This window comes from Paramisgurnus dabryanus, chromosome 2 (genome assembly GCF_030506205.2).
Source record: "Paramisgurnus dabryanus chromosome 2, PD_genome_1.1, whole genome shotgun sequence".
Lineage (NCBI taxonomy): Eukaryota > Metazoa > Chordata > Actinopteri > Cypriniformes > Cobitidae > Paramisgurnus > Paramisgurnus dabryanus.
Window position 1 is genome coordinate 56357064 of NC_133338.1, and position 25607 is coordinate 56382670.

Below are 25607 nucleotides of genomic sequence, written 5' to 3' on the forward strand. Positions count from 1 at the left end.
TGGGCGTTGGCTCTGTGTGGCAGGGTGACGACTGGCTGATCTCGGGAGTGGGGCTGGTGACGTCCTCAACTGTGAACGATGATCCACAGGATACAAGCATCCACTCCACGAATGCGGCGAAGCCCCCTCAAGGACCCTCCCCAGACAACTGTGCACGTGTGGCGGTGTTAAGGCCACAACAGAGAAATGTGCAAAGGCAGTAGTCCAGGAAGGGGGTGTCAGGAACCAACAGGAGAAATTCTTCTAGGTGTTCCTCGAGGGAGTGACCTCCTTGCTTGAGACACAGAAGACGAACAGCAGGGAAATCCATTGGGTCAGACGAGTGAAACACTGAACACAAAAACTCAGACAGAAATAAAAAACACTAACAAGGAACACTGCTAAACAGTTGGGTCAGTTCTTCTGTCACGTTTTGACTTACATTAAGATGACGATGAAGACGGGGATAAAAAACACTGGAGACTTTATTAACAAAGGTAGACGATGATGGCAGAACACAGGTAACATTGACGAAACATTAACAAGAACCGACAAGAACTGAACTAAGACAGGGGTTTAAATACAAAGTGAACACAGGAGTACACAGGTGAAGACACTAATGATAATGATGATTACAAAGAACAAGTGCAGACAATCAAACCTGAGGGCAAATGAAGGCAACTAAGGGAATAATCGTTACAGAATGCATGTGATAGTTTATATGTTTTTTATGGTTTATTCATTGTGTGTGTTGAATGAGAAAGATTCTGCTGACTGTCGGACCACGTAAAGCTTGATGTGTTGCCATAAAAACTCAAACAAGTCGATTAAAAATTGCCATTTAAAAAAAAACTCACACCAGAGGAACACTTGTGACGTTTTAAAACAGCCCCTGAAAAGGTTAAAAACACAAAGTCTTGGTCTATTCCATGTACAAACACTCAACTGACTTTCCCATTGTAAAGATACTGGTATGCCTCTGTGATTTTATATTTGCGTATTAAAGTCCCGTCACTCCCGAGCAACAACATGAAATGATTGAATATATCTTCATATGATATTAGGCCACTTATTAATTTAATTCTCACACCGCGTTATACATCGCAGGTGTAGTAAATAACCAATTTATGGCACCAATTATTAAAGCTTGCTGCGAGTGATTTAATTTTCTTACGTGAGGATAGTAATGACTGACAGGACGAAGTTGGAGGATTTGCCCAACAAATCCATGACAAATCAGTACGGATTGCTTCCTGTACTGCGTCTTTTCGCGCAATCGCGAAAGTGAAAGTAAAACTCGAGCGCGCGCTCAAACGCAATTTAAATACCCAATGCCTGAATTTCATACACCATTATTACCCATCCAAATCTGTGAAAGAATGCATAAGCATTTAAATATATTCTTTCCTCCCTATAAGTCAAGATAGCCCGACGAGCAGGGCGGGGATGCATTTTGATAACTAATATGCAGCAGATAGCTGCAGACCGCAAGTTACCTGCAGTACTAGCTAGAAACAGACCGTCTGTAGTGCGAGACTTGGAGCGTAGAGACGTTCTGTGGCTAGCTCACCTCGTTCCCAGATTAGTTACTGGCAAACACATAAAATTGCATTAATATTTTGGTATGAAAATAGCTTTTTGAATTTAGTCGCCAAACGGAAAATCTACCCGCATTTGGCGCTTGGCAGGTGTTAATTTCGGACCCGAATCACGTCACTTCATAATGTTTCCATGGCAATAGAGGACGCGGCTGCGCTTTTGGGAAGTAAATGCAACATTTTTCAACTTTCTGCTAATATATATATGTGACTTTTTGTTACGAAAATGCGGGGATTATGAAATCATGCAAGCCCGCATATTTTGTGCGCAGAAATCTGTAATTAATGCGGCGAAAGTGCGTCGGATTTGGAAAAAATGCAGCCCCGCATAAATATGCAGACTTTGGCTGATTATGCAATATTTCGCGCAATCGCACAATCGCGTTTTTCTGGAGGGACTGATTAACTTGGCAATTAAAGAGTTAAAATCATGGAATTTTTTTAAGATTTTGTAGTTTTGATTAGTACTGACTGTGATTAATAGATTTATGCAAATAAAGTGAAAAAAATAATAATCTGATAAATTTTCAGATTACAGATGTTTAATTTAGTGGATGTATTAAATTTGAACAATGCAGAAGGGTTAAATTTGCACTGTGTACCCCTGCATAAAATGAAAACAGGCGGAATAATAAATCAAACACTGTAAACACAAGCTAAACAGCGCCTACTTCAGTAACACACAAATAGCTTAAGTTGTTAGCCCTGCCTATCCAACTGCTGGGGGAATCAGTGGATAGTGCAAACGACTTTCAACTAGAGGACCCGGGTTCGAGGCCCGACTGGACTCATCAGGTACATTACAAATAATAAGTTGTGTTTGTGTGTTAAGTTGTGTGAATGGGTTGTATGTCCTACTCGTGGTGTGAAACGGGCAAAAAGTAGATCAACCGTTCAAATGTAATTATTTTATGATATATGATAAGTATATGTATGCAACATATATTACACATATATGTGAAGTCATGTATGTCACATATATAAATAATTATAAAGATGACATATATGTCTATGTATCCCTTTTGGGTTACACTTTATTTTGATAGTCCACTTTAGACATTCAACTAACTATAAATAACTTAGCAACTACATGTCAATTAACTTTCAATAATTTGCAACTATACGTCAACTAACTGTCATTAGAGTATTAGTAGACTGTAAGGGTTGGGGTTAGGGAAGAGGTTTGGGTTAGTGGAATAAGTTGACATGCACCTGCAAAGATACTTATAGACAACTGAATGTCTGTTGAGATATCATCACAATAAAGTGTTAGTAGATATTAAGCAGATAGTCTACTAATTCTCTAAAGATTGGTAGTTAATAAGTAGTTGCAAAGTAACTTATAATTAGTAAAATGTCTAAAGTGGACTATCGAAATAAAGTGTTACCGTTTTTTTGCACACATAGACATATAAATTTGTATGGGATAGACATATATGTCAATATATGAAATTGTTCCATTTTCGAATAGGTGTCATATATAGTTATACATATATGCACATATGTGTTTCTACTTTATATTACCATATATTTCATATAGGGATATTTAATATATTCACATATATTACATTTCCGTATGGGAGATAACTGCCACCCTGAGCAAATGTCCATGTCACCCATGCCTTAATCCGCAACTGATATTGTTGATATATGAAGAGTTCAGGTGCAAAAGCTGCTAAACGAGCCACCCTCATTAATAAGATAAATATTGTAACTGAATGCTCTTGGCATGTAAACAATGTTCATCAAATACTTTCGCGTCAAATCCACTTAATACGGCCTCAGGCCATTCAGAAATACAGTTTTTTATAGAACTGTAGTTCTCAATCAGTGAGGGGTGCTGAATGAAATGCTTATTCATGAAAAGAGATAAAGAACATCAATTGGGTACTCTCAAGTAAAATATACATAAATGGAAAAAACTCATGCATGAATAAACTGATTAAAAAATCATAATCTTTAAACGATTCATAAGTTTTAACATGTTTGCTCATGAAATTGCAAGCTTGAACTGCTTGCAATCCCATGATCAAACATGTTAAAACTTCATGGCTTATGGTGTTTTTTTTAGTTCTTTAGTAAATTGTTAGATGAGGTAATATGGACAAAAGTTAGATTGAAGATGTATCACTCCATATCACAGAAACTCACATTAAAACATGAATCTACTAGAGAGCTACGTATAGATCTGAAGTCAAGCAACACGTGAAACAGATGAATGCTGTTGTATAACATAAAACAAGTGAATCCTTACCTTGAATGATTGATGTCGGAGGGGATTTTGGAGTTATGCCTGTAAAAAAAAAAAAAATTCACCATACATCACAGCCTCGAGTACCTTATTGCTTTTCATAAATCTGGTACAACACCATACACATATTAAAACAAAAAATATGTATCAACACAACATTTATTAAGTAAAATCACTAAAAGTCTTCCTTCTGTTGGAAAAATTATTCCCTGACCGACTTTGAACAGAAACGCCCCATTCAGACGGCCAGTGACAAGTAGTAGCAGAGCGATGTGATCTCATTCATTCCAATGGAAGCTTGACAACTTCCAGCGACACAAGCGAAAGTAACCGTTGCCAAACAGATGAGCGTATCCAGCAACGGGGGAAACTTAAGAAAAGTTTAACTTTATGCAAATGATGACTGATTTTCATAAGCGAAAAATGGGAGTGAAGCAATGGAGTTCATGTCATCTTTCAATCATCAGTTACTGGAGTAGATGGTACTCATTTGTTTATGACAACCAGATTTAGAAATGCCTCATTGAAAGAGATGGGCGACACACAGCGAGAAGTCGCTGGTGGTCTGAATGAGGCTTAACGCAGTGTTTCACATAATGTTTACATTGTGTGCTGTGTGTGCAGTGCTATCACTGAGATTAGCGGTCACAGCTGTGTTTTATCATAAATAAGCCACAGCTATTGACCAATCAGAATTAAGGACTGAAACTAACCGTTTTATAACAGGAGATTAGCCTACACTGTAAAAATTATTCGCTGCCTTAAAATTTGATTTTAGTTGAATCAACTCAGATTTACAAGTCATTTTACCTTACAATTATTTATCTTGACTAGAGATGAGTTGCTATAAATGATAAAATGTAGTTGAAAGAAGACTTGTCAATCTGAGTTGATTCAACTAATACATTTAATGCAGCAAAGCATTTTTTACAGTGTACAGAGTTTGAAATGTTGCGGCTGACCAATCAAAATCACAAATTCCAGAGAGTCATATAATAAATCTAAATTTTCATCAAAACAATTCATTCACTAACACAGTTTTTGTTTACTCTGTACTGGATATTCGTGCTTATGTCTGCATGTGTACCTATTGGAATCTGACAGACCCAGTTTATATAAGCATCACAATCACGATCATTCCACTTGCGTCCAGAAAAAGTGCCATATTCAGCACAGTTCTCATTATTGTTGACGTTGTTTGGTTCACCGGAGGCCCAGTTCTGATAATCGGACTAAAACAGAAATAAACACACAATCACTGACAGAAGAACTTGATAAAAATGTAAAATAATGTTAGAAGGAAAAGCCTCAACAAATCAACACAAATAGACAGAGAGTAATGAGAAATCACTCACAGGAGTTTGATCTGACCACACAAAACCAGAATTACTGTCCAATGAAGTAAAGCCAATCCACGCTGGGTCTCTGCTTGAATACCTTGAAAAAATGTGACAAAACTAAAATTAGTTTTTCTTTGCTATTGGTCTGCATTATGTATTTCCGGTCTTGCGACCAGGGTGGTTTCAAAGTCCCTTTATTAAGAAAAGTCTCTTCACTCAGAGTGTCATGACTGCTGGGTGATCGATGGCTGTGTGTGGGGTATGTGTGTGTGTGTGTGTGTGTGTGTTTGTTTACCTGTGGTGCCGGTTCCTCGTGTGCCCACTAACTCCGCCCTCTTGTTTCGGTAATTGTTCACCGGTGGTGTCTCGTTTACCTTATCCTTTATATTGCACGTAGTCCTGTCTTTCGTTGCGCGCTCATTTGTTTGATCACAGTCTTGCTACTCTGCCTTGTCTTGTCGGACGCTTTTCTTGTCTCCTTCTCTAGTTACCCCAGGTTTGGATTACGGCATCCGGAGGCTCGTCTTCGCCCGGACCGCTCGCTTGTGGATTACTGGAACTTATTGACTTTATTTGTCTCTCGGAACAGCTTGTTCGCTTCGTTTTAAGGCGGTACACCAGCTGTCTCTGTTTCACATCGGCTTGCATCATCATCAGGATTCTACAGTGGATTACCCCGTCTGAGAACTTTGGATTTTCCACCTTCCATCTCCGCCTGTCATCCACCTTCAGGGTGGTGTGTATCATCCCTCTGTTGCGTGTGGTGACTGTGCTGGTGTTCTCGACGGTGTGCGTGGGTGGCTCTCTCTCTCTTCAGATCTGCACTGGACTATCTTGTAGCGCCGACTCACTCTCTCCTACTGTTGGGCGTGCATCATTCCCACAGTAGTGATTACACCCAGAGTGAGTCGAGGGTGTGTGCCGTGTGTGGATCTTACCAGTGACTTTGCACTCCAGCTCTCTAATTCTTTATTTTTTCTCAATAAACATTGTTAACTTGCACTTGACACTTTTCCTGACAGATGAGCGCGCCACTAATGGAGTCAGCAAGTTTGGAGAGTCTGGAGGTGCAGACCGCCCTTCACCAGCAGGGGGCGGTCATTGAACAACATTCCTCATTATTGTCTGCTGCGGCCAGAGATTTCAACATTTAATCTGAGCAATTTAAGGAGCTTAGTAATCGCTTGGACCAAGTGGCTCCTCACCATGAACCTCCAGCTACATCCGGAGGAGTCGTTTCGACTGAACGGGAGCCACACACGGCAACACCTCCTACCTACAACGGCGATCCCAACACCTGCAGATCCTTTTTGCAACAGTGCTCTCTCGTCTTTGCGCTCCAACCCCGTCGCGTTTCTTCATCCACTTCCAAGGTGGCATATGTTCTGACATTACTCACGGGAAGAGCGAGAGACTGGGGTATGGCTGCCTGGGGGGCTAAGGCTCCATTTACGTTTTCATTCGAGGCTCTTGAGGAGGACATGCTGAAATTATTTGATCGTTCACTCAAGGGAGACATGGCAGCGGCTGAGTTGGTAAGATTACGGCAACGTAATGACTCAGTTACTGATTTTGCCATCAGATTTAAAACTCTCGCTATTTGCTGCAATTGGAACGACGCTGCATTAAGAGCTCAATTTCTTGAGGGTCTCACACCGGGTATTCAAGACGAGATCGCACTGAGGGAGCCACCCACGTCACTGGAAGCTGCCATCGATCTGGCTCTGAGGGTTGAGTCTCGCCATCGGCAGAGAGATCTGCGCCGTTCATTTCGCCATCTGATGTCGGAACCAGGGGAGACCGCTTCGGAAATACCCACCAAGGAGCCTATGCAGCTGGGCAAGTTTCGTATATCTGCTGGTGAGAGAAGTCGTCGTCTGTCAAATGGTCTCTGCTTATATTGTGGCAAGCCGGGGCATCTGGCGGCAACATGTCCGGTAAAAGCTCACGCCCGCCGATGAACTTGGGAGTCTCGGTGGGCGCATCGTCATTTAAATCTCCCGTAAGCAGCACCACTCTTCCTGTCATTATTAACTCTTTCCATTCACAGGCGTTGCTGGATTCCGGTGCGGAGGCGTGTCTTTTGGATGCTGGGTTGGCCAAGTCCTGGGGTATCCCATTCATCCCTCTCTCCTCTCCTTTGTCTGCCTGGACATTGAAGGGCCAGCATATGGCTGTGATCACGCACCGCACACCCCCTGTGAGTTTGTTTGTTTCTGGCAATCATCGTGAGGAGATTGAATTTTACATCTTAGAGGATTCACAATCACCAGTCATTTTAGGTCATGACTGGTTATCCAAACATAATCCTCACGTTGATTGGCAGAACAATGTTGTGTTATCTTGGAACTCTTCGTGTTATGTTTCTTGTCTTGGTCCTGCTCCTTCTCTTGTCTCTTGTTCTGTCTCGCAGGTCCCGGCTGTCGATCTCTCAGGGGTCCCGGCAGAGTACTCGGATCTGTATCAGGTTTTCAGTAAATCCCGGGCCACTTCTCTGCCTCCTCATCGGTCGTATGATTGCGAAATCAAACTACTTCCCAACACTTCTCCGCCTAAGGGTCGTATATTTTCCCTATCTAAACCAGAAAGAGAGGCTATGGATAAATACATTAATGACGCTCTTAAAGCCGGTCTCATTCGCCGCTCCTCGTCTCCAGCTGGTGCTGGATTTTTCTTTGTAAAGAAGAAAGACGGGTCTCTTCGTCCGTGCATTGATTATCGAGGGCTGAATGACATTACTGTTAAGAATAAGTACCCCTTGCCATTAACGTCATCAGCATTCGAGTTGTTACAGGGAGCGTGCGTATTTACCAAACTAGATCTGCGCAACGCTTATCACTTGGTACGTATTAAAGAGGGCGATGAGTGGAAGACAGCCTTTAATACACCCTCAGGACACTGGGAATATTACGTTCTGCCGTTCGGTCTTTGTAACGCTCCGGCTGTCTTTCAGACCATGGTCAATGAACTGCTGGGTGACATGATTAACAGATTTGTCTTTGTGTATCTCGATGACATTCTCATCTTTTCTCCCTCCATGCAGATACACACTCAGCACGTTCGCATGGTTTTACAACGGCTTTTAGAGAATCAACTATTCGTTAAGGCGGAGAAGTGCGAGTTCCACAGGAAGTCGGTTTCATTTCTGGGTTTTGTTATTGCCGAGGGAGAGATTCGTCCCGATCCCGCTAAAGTTAAGACGGTTGCCGATTGGCCAGTACCCGACACTCGGAAAGAGCTTCAGCGATTTCTGGGGTTCGCCAATTTTTATCGGCGTTTCATCAGAAATTTTGGTCAGATCGCTAAGCCTCTTACCGCTCTCACTTCACCTAACGTATGTTTCCGTTGGAATAGAGAGGCTCAGGAGGCCTTTGATGCGTTAAAGTCCTGGTTCATCTCTGCGCCTGTCCTCTCCATTCCCGATCCGGCTAAACAATTTATAGTGGAAGTGGATGCATCTGATGTCGGGGTAGGCGCCGTTTTATCTCAGCGATCGTCTATTGATGGGAAAGTACATCCGTGTGCTTTTTTCTCTCACCGGTTAAACCCAGCAGAACGTAATTACGACATAGAGAATCGGGAGCTGTTGGCGGTTAGACTCGCTTTGAGTGAATGGCGTCACTGGTTGGAGGGAACCTCGGAGCCCTTTCTGGTCTGGACGGATCATAAGAACCTTGAGTATATCCGTTCGGCCAGAAGAATAACATCTAGGCAGGCTCGTTGGGCACTCTTCTTTGATCGTTTCAACTTCACTCTCTCGTACCGGCCTGGCTCGAAGAATACTAAACCTGATGCTCTCTCCCGTCTGTTCGAGAAGTCCGATTCAGAGCGGACGGAGACCATTCTCCCGGAGGGGAGAGTGGTCGGCGCCCTCGTATGGGGAATCGAACAGCGGGTTTGAGAGGCCGGTCGGGAGGGGGAAGTTCCGGAGGGGTGTCCGGCGGGTCGCCTATGGGTTCCTGAGCGGTTACGTTCCGCTGTCATCCGGTGGGGTCACGAGTCCAAGTTTGTCGGCCATCCAGGTATCCGGAGAACGTTGGCTGCCGTCCATCAGCGTTTTTGGTGGCCTTCTATGTCCACAGACGTCAGACAGTTTGTATTAGCCTGTTCGGTTTGTGCTCGTAACAAAGCATCTAATTTACCACCCGCTGGTCTGCTTAAATCTTTGCCCGTGCCCTCCCGCCCCTGGTCTCATATAGCCCTTGATTTTGTCACCGGCTTACCGGCATCTAGTGGTAACACTGTTATTCTAACTGTGGTGGATCGCTTTTCGAAGGCGGTTCATTTTATTCCCCTGCCCAAGCTTCCTTCTGCAAAAGAGATGGCTCAGGTTTTGATTAATCACATCTTTCGGTTACATGGTATTCCGACTGATGTAGTGTCAGATAGGGGTCCTCAGTTCATCTCTCGTTTTTGGCCGGAGTTTTGTAGACAGATTGGTGCTACAGCAAGCTTGACTTCTGGTTATCACCCGCAGACCAATGGGCAATGGGAACGGGCTAATCAGGATCTCGGTAGAACACTCCGCTGTCTGTCGTCACAATATCCGTATACCTGGTGCGATCAGCTTCCGTGGGTTGAGTATTCTCATAATTCTCTTCCCGTTACCTCTACCAATTTGTCCCCGTTTGAACTTTCCAACGGTTATCAACCTCCCCTGTTTCCATCACAGGAGCCCGAGGCAGCAGTTCCGTCTGCGTTAGCTTTCGTGCGCAGGTGCAGACGCACTTGAAGGAGAGCTAAGACACTCTTATTATCTAATTCCAGACGAACCAAAGCTGCGGCTGACCGTCATCGCCGACCTCCACCCCGTTACGTTTGTGGTCAAAGGGTATGGCTTTCTACCAAGGATCTGTCTCTCCGTGAGCTTTCTCGCAAGCTGGCTCCGAGATTCATTGGGCCATACAGCATTTCTAAGGTCATTAATCCGGTGACGGTAAAGCTTAAGTTACCTCCTTCTCTTGGTCGGGTTCACCCTGTTTTTCATGTATCCAAGGTTAAACCTGTGATGTTTGCTCGCTATAATCCTCCTATCTCTGCCCCTAATCCCCCCGCCCCTCGTCTAGTGGATGGTGCCCCTGTCTATACTGTTAAGAGGTTACTAGACTCCCGCCGCAGGGGCAGAGGATTTCAGTATTTATTGGATTGGGAAGGATACGGTCCGGATGAGAGGAGCTGGGTTCCGGCTCGGGATATACTGGATCCTGGGTTGATCGAGGACCTCCGTCGGCAACAAGGTGAGTCTCCCGGTCCGTCTGGTGCCGGTCGTGGAGGGGGGGCTACTGTTATGACTGCTGGGTGATCGATGGCTGTGTGTGGGATATGTGTGTGTGTGTTTGTTTACCTGTGGTGCCGGTTCCTTGTGTGCCCACTAACTCCGCCCTCTTGTTTCGGTAATTGTTCACCGGTGGTGTCTCGTTTACCTTTTCCTTTATATTGCACGTAGTCTTGTCTTTCTTTGCGTGCTCATTTGTTTGATCACAGTCTTGCTACTCTGCCTTGTCTTGTCGGACGCTTTTCTTGTCTCCTTCTCTAGTTACCCCAGGTTTGGATTACGGCATCCGGAGGCGCGTCTTCGCCCGGACCGCTCGCTTGTGGATTACTGGAACTTATTGACTTTATTTGTCTCTCGGAACAGCTGGTTCGCTTCGTTTTTAGGCGGTACACCAGCTGTCTCTGTTTCACATCGGCTTGCATCATCATCAGGATTCCACAGTGGATTACCCCGTCTGAGAACTTTGGATTTTCCACCTTCCATCTCCGCCTGTCATCCACCTTCAGGGTGGCGTGTATCATCCCTCTGTTGCGTGTGGTGACTGTGCTGGTGTTCTTGACGGTGTGCGTGGGTGGCTCTCTCTCTCTTCAGATCTGCACTGGACTATCTTGTAGTGCCGACTCACTCTCTCCTACTGTTGGGCGTGCATCATTCCCACAGTAGTGATTACACCCAGAGTGAGTCGAGGGTGTGTGCCGTGTGTGGATCTTACCAGTGACTTTGCACTCCAGTTCTCTAATTCTTTATTTTTTCTCAATAAACATTGTTAACTTGCACTTGACTCAGAAGTTTTTCATGACACAGAGGACATAATTCATATTTGAAATGTTTCTATGCAGCTATTTTAGTGTAGTGATTTTAACCCAGGCACCAATTAATTTAGTGATTTTTACACGGGCAACAACTGGGTGGTATGCCATACACAAGCCACTAGAGGTTTCACCTCAAGTGTGTGTACATGTGTGTCTCAGATGACCCCTCCCTCCACTACTTCGGGGCACCAGCTAAAGAATTTCACTTTAACAATAAGAATGATCTAAATAGATCATTCAACAAATAAGTAAATATGTAAATTAATTTAATAATCTGTAATTTATCTGAAGGATTTTGTGAGATTCTGGCCAGCTTGTAGAACCCTTTAACTGTATTAGCAACACAAGGAAGACACAGTGGTCATAAAATGGAATTTATTAACAAAAGATAAACCAAAATAACTGAAAGAACTACTAAATGATACTAAAATACTAAGGATAGAAACTAAAATTCAAAGAATAGAATTGAAGTGACTGAGTTGAATTTATGGCAGAATTTTTTGATTCTGATAAGATGAGAACCTTATTTTTTATAACTAAAATAATTAAAGAATTAACTGCTAAACATTAAAGAAATCAGTTATGCAATATTGAAAATCATATATGGTAACAGTTACTGATATAATAGACCAATGCCAAGGTTTTCATTAAAGAGATTTGGATATGTGATATTTACGTTCTGTGTCAAATGAGAGACTCAAACTTGTGGTCGATCTGGTTCAGTCTCTGTTGTCAAACTCAAGGAGAGATTCAGAAACTTGTTTGGTTCTTCGATGATCTGTTAATGTCTCTCTTTTCAGGTTGAGACTCAGAGCTTTGAGGTTTTGGTTTGTCCTGTTACAATCTCTAGCACACAGGCGGGAGACTCAGAACTTTGGTGTACTCTGCTAATGTCTCTCTTTTCAGGGTGAGACTCAGAGCTTGGGGTACTCTGTTTACGTCTCTAGCATACATGCAGGAGACTCAGACCAAGGAATGTCTGGAAAAAAGGAACTTTTATAACTATTTAGATATGGAGAAGTTTGCATCTTCGCGCTTTCCTGATGCAGAACCGTGATTGGCTGTTGATGTCAAAAGGAGCCCACAGAATGTGCCCCACTTTTCTTCACTGTGAGGAATTCATTTGCATTGCATAAAGCACAGAGTTTAACTTTGTCTTTAGAATTTCATCTATTTATTTTCCACTTACCAAACCCTTTCTGAAATACCATTGGCATTGTTCTGAGTGTAAAAAGTATAAACATGGCAGCAAAATGTTAACATATAACACATGCATTCATTCATTCATTCATATGTTAATAACTGTAATGAACTGTTTCATAACATAAAGATGTAATTCAGAATGGTAGTGTCTTTAAACAAGTCAAGTCAATAGGTAATGGTTTTAGTCGAGAGGCTGGTTACTTTATCACATTTTCTTCATGAAAACATTTTCCTCTTGCACATTCACAAAATGTATGGATTCAGCCCTTGCTCCACTGAGACTTCAGGGATCCACTTAGACAACTGTCTGGTGTTAGCTCACCAAATGGCAGTTCGGCATGGAGATGCCATTCGTGGCCATATGAAATGTCTGGGGTTACACCTTAAGACCATAAAAAGTACATTGTTTCTCGGGGTGGTTTGGGATACAGTGACAAAGCAGGCACATCTGTCTCCTGCTTGCAACGAGTCAATCCTGACAACAGTGTCAAAGATTGTATTAGGTCTTGTTTACACTGTAAAGTGTTTTTTTTTATATTAGGTCTGATGGCAGCAGTTTCCAATGTGATTCTTTTTGGTCTAATACACAAGACCTCCAGAGAAGGTACACGATAATGTTTTTTCCTTTTTTTGAGATGGCACCACAAGCCATCGCTCGGTAACAGAGCGCAGGTATCGAGAGGGTACGTAAGACTGTATAAGCAAGTGAAGGTGAGGAGGTACTGACCCAGTGGTAGTTTTAAAGGCCAGGATCAGAGCTTTAAATTTGATGCGAGCTGCTATAGGGTGTTAGGGATTTACAAGAGGAACCCAAGCGCAGACGGTGGTGGGGATGCACACAAACTGTTTATTCGAACAAACAGAAAATAAAGCCCACGAGGGAGCAAAACAACATAAACAGGATAACTTAATGAACAGGAATAAACACTAAACTGGACAAGATACAAGACTACACTAAACAGGATAACTCTTAACAATTAACTAGACTGAACACTAAACATACAATAGACTAGACTAGATTTTACCAGACAAAATACTCACAGGTAAGTAACAAAGCACAAGCACAGGACAATGAATACAAGAGGATTAAATAGGGGAGCAAATCAAGGGGGGAACAGGTGAAATAAATCAAACAATAATGAGGAGAGGATGACAAGGGAGCGGGGCAAAAGTGACGAGACACGGGAAAAACGTGGCCTGATACAATAACACTAAGACCACGCTTTCCCACATAAAACATTGTACTGTCAGAACCCTGCCATACTGGACTAAATATTAAAACAAGACAAGGTTCCAGCAGGATCCTGACAGTACCCTCCCCTCAAGGGACGCCACCTGGCGACCCTCAAGGAGAGACACAAGACAAGACAGACTGCATACAGGACAAAAACCATGAAAACATTACAAAAATCAAAAGAGGCAGACAAGCAATAACAACGAAAGGGTTGGGGTGTGACAACAAAAACACCACACAAGGAAGGGGTGGTGGAGGAGCAACAAAGTTCATGTGAGGAAATCCAGGCAGGGTAGAGCTGGGTGGGCAAGGGGCCTTGGGTCCCGAGGGGGAGGTAGAGGGCTTGGGACGAGGAGTCCGGGCAGGCTTGGGGGTCTTGGTTGGTGAGGCAGGTGCAAAAGGGGCAGACTGAGGCAAGGCTGAGGCAGGGAGGACAGGAGGCACAATGGGGAACAAGGTAGGGTCTCCGGGCAGGAAAGGGGCAGACACAGGAGCCATGACAGGGGGCGCTGCGGCCGGCAGCGGGGACGAGACAGGGACCATGACAGGGGGCGCTGGAGCCGGCTGCGCAGACGGCAGGGGCTGCTGCGGTGGCTGCGCAGACGGCAGGGGCTGCAGCGGTGGCTGCGCAGACGGCTGGGGCTGCAGCGGTGGCTGCGCAAACGGCAGCCCTCTCCTCCTCCTCTTCTTGTGTGGACGAGCTGCAGAGAGTGGAGGTGGCGGGACCAACTCGGAGGAGGACCCCCCAGACGAAGACTCCCAGGAGATCCTCCTCTCTCGCTTCCCTCGAAGGGACATGGGTAGGGAGGAGCTCTCTGGAGCTGGAGGGGAAAGTTCTGGACCGCCAGGCGCCAACACTCCCATGATACGTCCCTCCGGGATAGATGAGAGGGGCACAGGCTCGACGGCTCTGGTCGGGTTCCGTCTGGAGTTAATCCCGGGTCCAAAAACGAGAGGATCATACCAAATAGGACCCGGTTCACACTCCAGGACGAAACCCCGACCTCTCCTCGCCAGACGGCGGTTCATGTCTGCTGGGTTCCTTGTTGGCTTGTGCTTCTGTTAGGGATTTACAAGAGGAACCCAAGCGCAGACGGTGGTGGGGATGCACACAAACTGTTTATTCGAACAAACAGAAAATAAAGCCCACGAGGGAGCAAAACAACATAAACAGGATAACTTAATGAACAGGAATAAACACTAAACTGGACAAGATACAAGACTACACTAAACAGGATAACTCTTAACAATTAACTAGACTGAACACTAAACATACAATAGACTAGACTAGACTTGATTTTACCAGACAAAATACTCACAGGTAAGTAACAAAGCACAAGCACAGGACAATGAATACAAGAGGATTAAATAGGGGAGCAAATCAAGGGGGGAACAGGTGAAATAAATCAAACAATAATGAGGAGAGGATGACAAGGGAGCGGGGCAAAAGTGACGAGACACGGGAAAAACGTGGCCTGATACAATAATACTAAGACCACGCTTTCCCACATAAAACATTGTACTGTCAGAACCCTGCCATACTGGACTAAATATTAAAACAAGACAAGGTTCCAGCAGGATCCTGACATAGGGAGCCAGTGTAACTTGACAAAGAGAGGAGTGACGTGCGCCCTCTTTGACTCATTGAAGTTTACAAAAATATTTCTGAGAAGTTCAGAATAGAGAAGTTTCAGCAGAAATGTTCTGATAACAGTGTTACCATGGGGGTGTTTCTAACGTAGTTTAATGTCTAACTCATGAAATTATAAAAAACTCTATTTAACCCTGCTTGCATCACCTTACAAACTAATAATAATGATAATAAAAAATATATTTTGTGTGTTAGAACATGTGAGTACTTACGGTAACACATTCAATTCTTTTGCTGAATGAAAACTCGCTAAATCACCACCAACAGCTCGACAGAAGTCACGCGCTTCAAACCAAGTCTTCTTCTCATCCTTTGTCTTTCTGTAGATCTAAGAAATACAAAAGGTGTGATTCTCCTGAACAAAACTTGCTGCACATCTCAACATAAAGATCATAATAATGCCTCTGGTTCGAGCTGTTACAGATGCTCTGTGTTTCAGGAGAATCGTGTGTCTTCACATTTACCTGAACACAATTTCCTGGGTCTTTTTTAATCCAATTATCCGGGCAGCTGAGAGGTCGTGTGGTCGGAGGCTCTCGGGTTGTAGTGACTCCTTCTGCCATTTTCTTACAGATGTATTTCTGTTTAGTGTTACAGGCCAATACATCCCATAATCCTGCTGAAGTTCCTGTTAACATTGCCACACAACCTCGGTGCTTATCTGAGTGAGAAAATACAAAGATGTGAGAAGTTAAACTCTTGTAGTTTTGACTTTGATTGATGTCACACAGACCGAACACAATGAAACTCATCAACATACCTGGCATGCCTACATTAAAGTGTGTAAACTTGACTTTATCACCATTGATCCACTGGAATTGCTCAGTCTGATGAGTATTAGACAAACCAATCCAGAAATATTTCTCAGGTCGAAGACCAACCAGACTGATGAGAAACGCATTCTCATATCTAACAGCAAAGATACCACATTGCATTATTAATTTCACTGTAATTTAGTAAAGTATTACTAAATATCCTCTACTCACCTGCTGCCAACATCAACAAGGTTAGCTGCGGTCTGCTCACACGTCAGTTTGGCATCATCAAAAGTTTTGGCTTCCATGGCAACGCTATAACAGTTATAGCCAAACCTAAACCAACCCTGTGTAAAAACATTCTCACTATAACCAAATGTCCCTTAAAAACACACAGAAGCTGTTAAAATATATTAACAAATAGACTGAAGATACTTTCATGATATATGTCATATAACTGACTTTACTTGGCTTTGATTTTTAATTTGTCATTGTGTTAATTGTGCGACTTTATTGTGGTTAGTTGACTTTCTTCATTATTTAATGTTTGTTTATTGAAGTAAAATAAAGAGTATGAGGTGATGCAGACTCACAGATGGACATCCAGGTGTGATGACCTCTGGAGATCCTTCAGGTTTAATGGAAGCTTTCTTCTTACAGATGTAACCATGAGCTGACTCACACAGATGATCTGACCACTTTCGCTGTTACACAAATGTTAAGCATCACTAATGAAGAATTATGACCATAAAACAATCAGAAAGAAACTATAGTGAGAATGATGAGCAAAAAGTAAATAAAAACTACCCACCTTTCCTGTGATAAGAACACAATCCTCCATTCGATTTGTGATGTGTGAAGGTTCTCCAACAAACCATTTAGTGAAGGTGACGTGTGATCTATCTGACCACTCAAACAGATTCTGAATCCTTTTATCATTAAGACCAATCCAGAACTCATCAGTCGACACTACACAACAACAACAACACTCAATTTTAGACCAACTGATAATAAATTACTAGAGGTGCAACAATTACAACTATTTTGATAATCAAATAAACAGTCAATGATTGCTTTATGTGTATGTGGCCAAACAATCCCCTTTAAACAGGCGCCATTTAAGCCTATGTGCTTTATCGTCAAGGTCACCACCATATTGGACCTGGCAAGAGCGATCTACAAACAAACCGAAGTAAACAGGAGAGCTGTGACATTTCTAAAAAGCACACTAATATTCATATTTCCTGTTATATCAAGCACTGGGTGGAAATATTAATGTTATTGAACTTTCTATCCAGAAATGCTTCAGCTCCACCATACACCATGTTTTAGGACAGTCCTGTTCTGTCCAATATGGTGCCAAAAGTGGCTTATGGGACTGTTCGTTGCGTCAGATTTACTTTCTATGCTCTGCTGTTCACATTTATATATTTATTTATTTATTTTGTCAGACAACAATGTTTAGGTTTTTGTGTGTTACTAAAGCAGTTTAGTTGCGCACACGTACTGTATCCAGTCTGTGATATGATGAAACTGTGTTCTTCTATGTTGTGAATGCTGGCCAGATCTGATCCTTCTCTGTGACACGCGGCCAAAGCATCACTCCACATTTTCTTAGTGCGCTCGAGATAATAACAGTGACCGGCGTACGGCACCCACGCCACTGGACAGAAGTTAGGCTGATCTTCACCTGATAGAGAGAGAAAAAGAGAGAGAGAGAGAGAGAGAGAGAGAGAGACAAACAAACATATAACATTAACTGAATGTGGGCTCTGTGAGTGTGTTCCCACAAAACTAATGAAAGGTATTGTATGGTGTACCACAGGGATCAGTTCTAGGGCCTATCCTCTTCTCGTTATTTCATCTACATTTAGTTATTTAGCAGACGCTTTTGTCCAGTGCGACTTACAATTGAGGTAACAATAGAAGCAATTAGAGCAACACAAGAACAGCAATATATAAGTGCACTAGAACTTATCAAGTCTAACACATTATACATAGCCAATGGTTCGTTTTTTTTTTTTTCAGAGAATGTAGAGATAAGGAAAGAAAAAAGAAACGGAATTAGCAAGTGAGGTGTTGGCGGAAGAGAAGGGTTTTTATCCGATTTTTAAGGACAGAAAGTCAGCAGATCTTGTCACAACTGGTAGATCATTCCAAAGATGAGGAACAGAACCTTTTTGTGACGGCACCACAAGCCGTCGCTTTGTGGCAGAGCCAGGGATCTAGAGGGTACATAAGTCTGTATAAGCAATTGAAAGTAAGGGGGTGCTGACCCAATGGTGATTTTAAAGGCCAGGAGCAGAGCTTTGAATTCGATGCTAGCTGCTATAGGAAGCCAGTGTAACCTGACAAAAAGAGGAGCGACGTGTGCCCCCTTTGGTTATACATGCTACCTCAAGGAGACATTATTAGCAAACATAATATCAACTTTCATTGTTATGCTGACAATGCCCAGCTTTATATTTTCTCTGAACCCATCGAAACTGTAATGAACAACACGCCTAAGGAAACCCCAGGGGTCACGAGAACAAAGGACTCCCCAGAGGTAGTTTATGCCCCCCATCATTGTGAAGAAAAGTTGCTCAATTCTGATTGGGCAGTGATGGGCTAACACAAACACATGCCCAGGACTAGCAGATAAGGATTCCAGGACAATGGCCAGACATCAGTCTTTGGATCACATAGGGCAACATTTAGACCATTTCAGTGAGGAGAGAACATTTTCATTGGTCCACAGGTTTGCTCTATCACAGTGGTTTTCAATCGTGTCCTAGGGGACCCACTGCTCTGCACATTTTGCATGTCTCCCTTATCTAACACACCTGATTCAGATCATCAGCCCATTAAGGGAGAGATCCATGAACAGAACTAGGTGTGTCAGTTAAGGGAGACATGCAAAATATGCAGAGCTGTGGGTCCCCTAGGACAAGACTGAAAACCACTGCTCTATCAAATGGACAACTCACAGACTTCTTCCTCTGGGTCATGCAGGGCAACTTTCGGACCATAACAGCAAGTAGAGAACATTTTCATTGGTCCACTGGACTATCACCCAAACTCCATAAGGCCAACAGCTAGAGGGCAATAAAATATTTACAGTCTCCAGGTGCAACATGCACATTCGCAGGTCACACATCAGCAATAGTTGAACAAGAGAGACAAAAGCTTACCACATTTATACAATAAGAACTTAAATTGGACAATACAATCATGAACTGGTCATTCGGGTGTTGTTCAAAATATCTGTGTGTTGTTTAAAGTAACTTGAGACTGCAACACAACCTATGTAAACTCAATAACTCATACATGAATAAATATAAATATTAAATTAAAAATCACTTTGCTATTCTACACACACACACACACACACACACACACACACACACACACACACACACACACACACACACACACACACACACACACACACACATGCATGCACACACCCACGCGTTCATAAGAGCAACATCTGAAACTCCGTGTCCTATTAGAAGCTGACGAATATATGAATCTTTATTCATAACACAGCACGGCTCATGTGAAATCAGATATAATTTTACCCAGACACATCTAAAATGTTTGATTCTTGATTGTCTATAAAGAAACTTTTGATGTTACAAAACAAATGTTTAGATCCAGCAGTATTTGTCATAAAATACGCGTGGACGCTCCACCTCAAAAAATGTTTAAATCAGAGACATGGTTCAAGAAACACTAAATCTAAAATAAACACTTACTGTTGTCAAAGTGGACAGAATTAGATTTATATACACATACAGGCATACACAGTTGGGTTTAGGAGACATTAATGAAGCCAAACCAGAAGATGAGATAAAAGTGTCTCACAAGTTCCATTTCAGTCGGTCACTACGACGTCACATCTCTCACTTAGAGAGACCAATCTGCTTCGAGTACTGCTAAAACGCCAATTAACTTGGCATTGAGTTATTTGCATAATGCCGGCGCTGCCCCGCCAGGTGCGTATATAAGCCGCACATGCAGAAAGCCGGCAGTATCTGCTACTGAGAAGCTACTCTTCTGGGAACGGTTGCTGAAGTTCCCCCAGATCGGTTTGCAGCCATAGACCTGTAAGATGCTTACTTCATTGTGTTCATCCTCCTTCGCCACAGGCCGTTTCTCCGCTTTGCGTTCGAGGGGAGGGCATATCAATACAACGTACCACCATTCAAGCTATCTCTCTCTTTCCCCCTGTCTCCACAAAAGTGTTATAGACGCGTTAAACCCCCCGAGAGAGAGCGATGTTCGCATTCTGAATTCTGAAAATTAAATTGAATATTCATTTGGAACCGTTATGTAGCTGTGAGGTACTAATATGCACTCTTTAAGTAAAGTTGTACCTTTTAAAGGTGTGATATCTGTTGAATTCCCTTTGCGGCAAATGTAACCTAACTTCTTACTGCAGGCCAGACTTTCCCACTTGGATGCTTTACCAGCGTTTAATGCAGCACAGTTAAGGCCCAGCTCCAGAGAGGGATTACCTACAGAAATATAAAGATGGCATTCAAACAATAAAAAACATTTACATCTAAACCATTAATCTGATTTTCAACTGGATCATGTGTAAAATTGGGTCCACACTACAGAGTGTTACACTACATTTTTCTCTCCCTCTCCTCCCCACTACCTTCCCTGCTTCGCTCCTCTTGTTTCATCTAGTTTAGGCTTGTGTCTTAACTTTAAGAGACTCTCTCCGCACTGCTCTAAAAACAAAAAATCATGGATTTGATCAACTGTCTCTGAATGCAATTGACAGCATCTGCGCGACGAGAAGCTTAGGTTCGAGGGAACCTGTCTGCACTTCCGGAACATTCGCAGCTGGCTACACGATGGAGGCGTGGGAGAGTTGGCCGGTCGTGTGTCTGGCGGCTCTTTCCGTGGAGGACATTGAAGATATCTATCTATTCGGAACCATGATAACAGGCCTTTTGCTGACTGGATTAGGCACTTCCCCGGTTTATCGAGAAATTAAGAAGATGGTGACAGCTGTCCAAAGCCCAAAAAGCCTGCCCGGGATGATTGAAGCAGTGGGCAGAGTGGTCAGCACTCAGGCTGGGACTATTAACCGCATTATGGATCACAACATGGAGAAGCTCATGGATATACAAAAGCTGATGGATCAGAATGGACTAAGAAAGTAGATGTTTAAAGAAATGGAAGGAAATAATTCTAATCTTATCTGCTTTCGGCCCCCCTTAAAGCAACACTATGTAGTTTTTTTTACCTTTAAATAATGTCTCTAAAATTATTTCAGTGATAGAACAACTTTTAACTGGACAAATTGTACTGTTGCTGCAACCTGAGCAGCCTCCTAGCTGCTACAAGCACAGTCTGAAAGTGGCGGTGGAGGGTAGGAAACACCCCGCCCCTCCCCCTGCCTGCAGGAGAGTGTCTGATACCAGGCACTGTTGCGCTTTTCAACCACACGGGGAGCTGTAAGTCATTTTTACATGGAAACTACATAGTGTTGTTTTAACCAGCACCCTCATCCCTCACCTTTGCCGTATTGTACCCCCCAGCCTGACAGGCGTGTCTGTGACCAGCACAGAGAATGGCGGCAGGACCGGAGGGCTGTTTGCCTGCGCTGGGCTATCTCCACCCCCCATTCCCCCCTACCCTGTTGCAAGTCGTGTGTTGTTTATGCTGTAAAGTGTACTGACTATGTGCTTTTGTTGCTGATGTGTTTTTTTTCCTGTTCCCACACTGTTCTTCCTTTGGAGCATGGTCCGTTTTTTTCTGCTCCCTCATGTAATGCTGTACTTCTTCCTCAATACTCTGTCGACCTGTTCTGTCCACCCCCTTGTCAGATTTTATGTATTGTATGTATGGACAGGTTGATGGATAATTTTGCTGGTGCCTGTGACCAAGTGACAAATAAAGTGATTGATTGATTGATTGATTGACCGATTAATTACGCCAGAATGAGAGTATAGTTCCTAGCCATATTAAGCGCTATGCTAATGGCCTAATCAGATTCAATGGACCCAGAGATCAGCTGAATGAATTCCAAAACAGTAAAAATCAAATGTTTAACTCTAGGGGAGCTGGAAAATTATCATAAAAAGTCCCTTTAAAAGCTGCAATTTGTGACTTTATCCTCTCTATCAAAATCTCGGTTTGAAACCTAAAATTGCATTTTACATCTTACATCTTACTTGTAGAGTTATTTATTAACTTAGCACTCTAATAGCAGTTTGTCATTCAGTAGATTTTGTATACTTAAAAAGGAACTATGGTGTAATTTAAAACACAAACATCAAGACTGAGAGCACCAATCACAACAATGGTGACAAAGATCTCTGATTCTTAAGGTTTGTGTGTTTAAATTAGACAACGGTTAATTTTTAATTGTCAGTGTTTAAAAAATATTCAGAATGACAAACTGATATGAGAGTGCCAGATGTCATACTTTAGGATCACATTATTGACAGAAAAAAATACCTGGTCTTTTTGCTGCAACAAACATGTTTTAAACACACAAAGTTAAAAACGAACAAGCTAAAAATAAAGAGTCCATCTAACACAAACACTGATCACCATAATTGTGACTTAAAATAAAACAAAGCCAACATTGGCCAAAGCCAATAAATAACTCTACAAGTCATTTGCTTAGGTCATTTCCCTTATCAAGAAAATATTTCTTGATTTAAGAATTTTGAGATATTTATACTGAAAACAAGACAAAAATACTAAGTAAGAAAGTCATTTTTGCAGTGTAAGATGTAAAATGCAATTTTAGGTTTCAAACAGAGATGGCGATAGAGATGATAAAGTCACAGATTGCTTTATAACACTCAGTAGTGTGGACCTATACAAACACTGAGCAGTGTTAATTTACCACTGGGGATTTAGCCGTGTCATGAATGTTAGTTACCTGGAGCCCAGTTGAGATATCTGAATGGGTTTCCATTACTCCACTGCCATCCACTCTCATAGTCAAGACTGTTGAGTCCGATCCATAAAGCTGAACCCAAGAGATCTGTCAAGCCTGAAATATAAAGTTCATGAAATTCTGCTTTGTTTAGTGGATGAAATCATTTTAGTTTAGGATAATAGTGGGATCTGTGTACCTGATATATAAGACTGTTCATGTAGTTCTGATATACTGAGAAGATCTGCATCTTGTTGTTGGCAGCTGGCTCGAGCTTGATGCCAGGTCAGTGCTGATTGTGTGTTTATCTGATATAATACACCAGTTACTGGATCACTGTCCCATCCTGAGACGCCTATTGAGACAACAATAACTTAAATTATGTGCTTTTTAAACATTTTTTGCATGTATTTTAATATATATATGTGTGTGCGTGCGTGCGTGTGTGTGTTTATCATTATATTTGCTGTATTTTATTTATGGTCTTACGTTTGGCTGGACAGAGGCCCCACTTCTTGTCTGTATCATAATCTGTCTCAGTTGAACACCACAGTTTGCCGTCTGATCTTCCCTCCATGATGCACTCAGCGTACCACTTGTCATTAAACTTAAAGGGAAACTGACATGGCTTTCCAAATGAATTCCCACCCAGAGTATAAATCTCTACAGGACACAAAATTAGAGGAAAGTGAGAGAAATATCGATGTAGGGAACGGAAGATTCTTTACTGATGGGTTGTGACTCAATACTGGATCAGAAGTTTTTACATTTATAAATAACACAATTATATCATTATTGCAAACGTTACTGTTCTCATAAATAGATTATAATCGAATAAAATTGTATATACTTTTTCATTGGGTATCAAACATGTTGTCAAGTAATATAAAACATCATATTAAACTCGACATGCCTTTTAATGTAATTTACATGAAAATGACTCATTATATAAGAGCAGGACTATATTACAAATTATATAAGAGCAGGACTTTAACATTACATAAATATTTTGCAATAATGAACAGCAGTGTTAAAAGCAAAGAAAAATGATATCAACATCATGAAGTGCACCCCAGCACCACACATCTACAAAATAAAACATTGACCTCTTTAGAAGGACTATTACAATAAACAGAATTACAAAACGCTAAGCTAAGCTAAGCCAATGACAGTATATCCCAATAAAAATATCATGGAAATTAAATGATAACATTTTTATTGTTTTGCATTTACAGTTGCTATCCAAAGTTTGTATTCATTACTTAATATTGTAGATGTACCTTGATATCCATGAGAACACAGATGGTCTGTAGTCCCATAAATCTGCCAGCGACTCCAAGATCCATTTCCCTTAGAAAGCAACATGTTCTGTTCCACTCGCTTGCCGTAGTTCAGATGTAACGGTTGTCCCTTTAAGCCAAACAAGGTCTCATTCTTACATTCCCAGGTCTGGAGAGGACTGAGCTCTTTACAGGGCAGAAGAATCACTTTCTGCCAGTCTTTAAGTCTTTGAGCTCCCAAACAGAGTTTAAGAGAGACGCTGATAATTCTTGAAGAAGAAACCCATCGGAAACGCTGAGCGTCAGAAGATACATCACACGGTGCCGTATGTACAACACTGGCATTAATGACATTCACACATCTGTTGTGATTCTCATTGTAGATGAGAAAAGAGCTGAAGTCTAAAGAAAAATAAATATAAGACAAGTCAATGATATTTAATATTACACCGACCAAGGTTTTTTTTAAGTCATTCACTAAACCTGTAGTGCCACTGGCATGCAGAACTCATAAAGCATCTATATTATTTATATCTACTGTATTTAGTTGAGAATGATGCTCAACCTTTAACACCACATCTAGATACATAGACAGATATTTGTATGTTATATTTATATGTTACTGTAATGAAAAGTGAAAAAAGATATTAAATATTTAAGTGTCCATTATACAATAGTAATTTCTTACATTCAAAATAAATGTTGAAAATAAACCAATGTACCTGTTTGACTGGACGGCTGTACTGCAGCATAAAAACAAATCAAAACAAACAGTTGAAGACCAAACATCTTCATATCTGAACTTGTGATCCACACATGAAGAAATCCAGCGTGTGTTTGGGAAGTAAGAGACTTATAAACACTCTTGTTAAAGTTTCTATACGGTCATGTGGTTAACGTGGTTCTGGTTTAAAAGTAAGTCCAAAGTTTCTTCCTCATTTGAACTTCTTAGGGAGTTTTCCATTTTTCCTTGTAAGCAATGTAGAGAGATTTAAGTAGATGATTCAGTGGCACAAAAGTTATTTTAGGAAATTGCAGAATTACCAGTAAATTCAATGATGTGCTCTTCAAACACTTAACAATGTGACATTTTTACCAGTAAGATATCATTTGCACACACTGTAAAGAATACATAGCATTTTTGTCAAATCACCATTTATTTTATATTACTTTCACTAAGTTAAAATATTTCAAATAGTTTTTTTTTTTAATTATGTTAACTTTACAAGCCAAAACTTAAAATTATAGCTGAAATTGACTTGCAAAACCAATTTTACTACATGCTAATTTTTTAACAGTGCCTCAGTACCCTTTGGTACCAATAAACTCTGTCAGAA

At 41.8% G+C, this 25607-nt stretch overlaps 1 protein-coding gene across 1 annotated transcript in view; it reads right to left on the reverse strand.

The window, feature by feature from the left end:
• Positions 1–25145, reverse strand: part of LOC135743945 (macrophage mannose receptor 1-like) — a 76327-nt gene extending 51182 nt beyond the window's left edge. Inside the window, exons 1-16 of the mRNA XM_065261855.1 lie at positions 24993–25145; positions 24271–24672; positions 23480–23653; positions 23190–23345; positions 22994–23107; positions 20460–20600; positions 17606–17788; positions 16910–17067; positions 16692–16802; positions 16330–16445; positions 16104–16252; positions 15808–16004; positions 15556–15671; positions 5184–5265; positions 4916–5060; positions 3832–3870 (exon numbers count right to left, since the gene is read on the reverse strand). Of these exons, the coding sequence (XP_065117927.1) occupies positions 3832–3870; positions 4916–5060; positions 5184–5265; positions 15556–15671; positions 15808–16004; positions 16104–16252; positions 16330–16445; positions 16692–16802; positions 16910–17067; positions 17606–17788; positions 20460–20600; positions 22994–23107; positions 23190–23345; positions 23480–23653; positions 24271–24672; positions 24993–25065 (2356 nt within the window). The 5' untranslated portion in view covers positions 25066–25145. The remainder of the gene's footprint in view (positions 1–3831; positions 3871–4915; positions 5061–5183; positions 5266–15555; positions 15672–15807; positions 16005–16103; positions 16253–16329; positions 16446–16691; positions 16803–16909; positions 17068–17605; positions 17789–20459; positions 20601–22993; positions 23108–23189; positions 23346–23479; positions 23654–24270; positions 24673–24992) is intronic.
• Between the last annotated feature and the right edge of the window lie 462 nt (positions 25146–25607).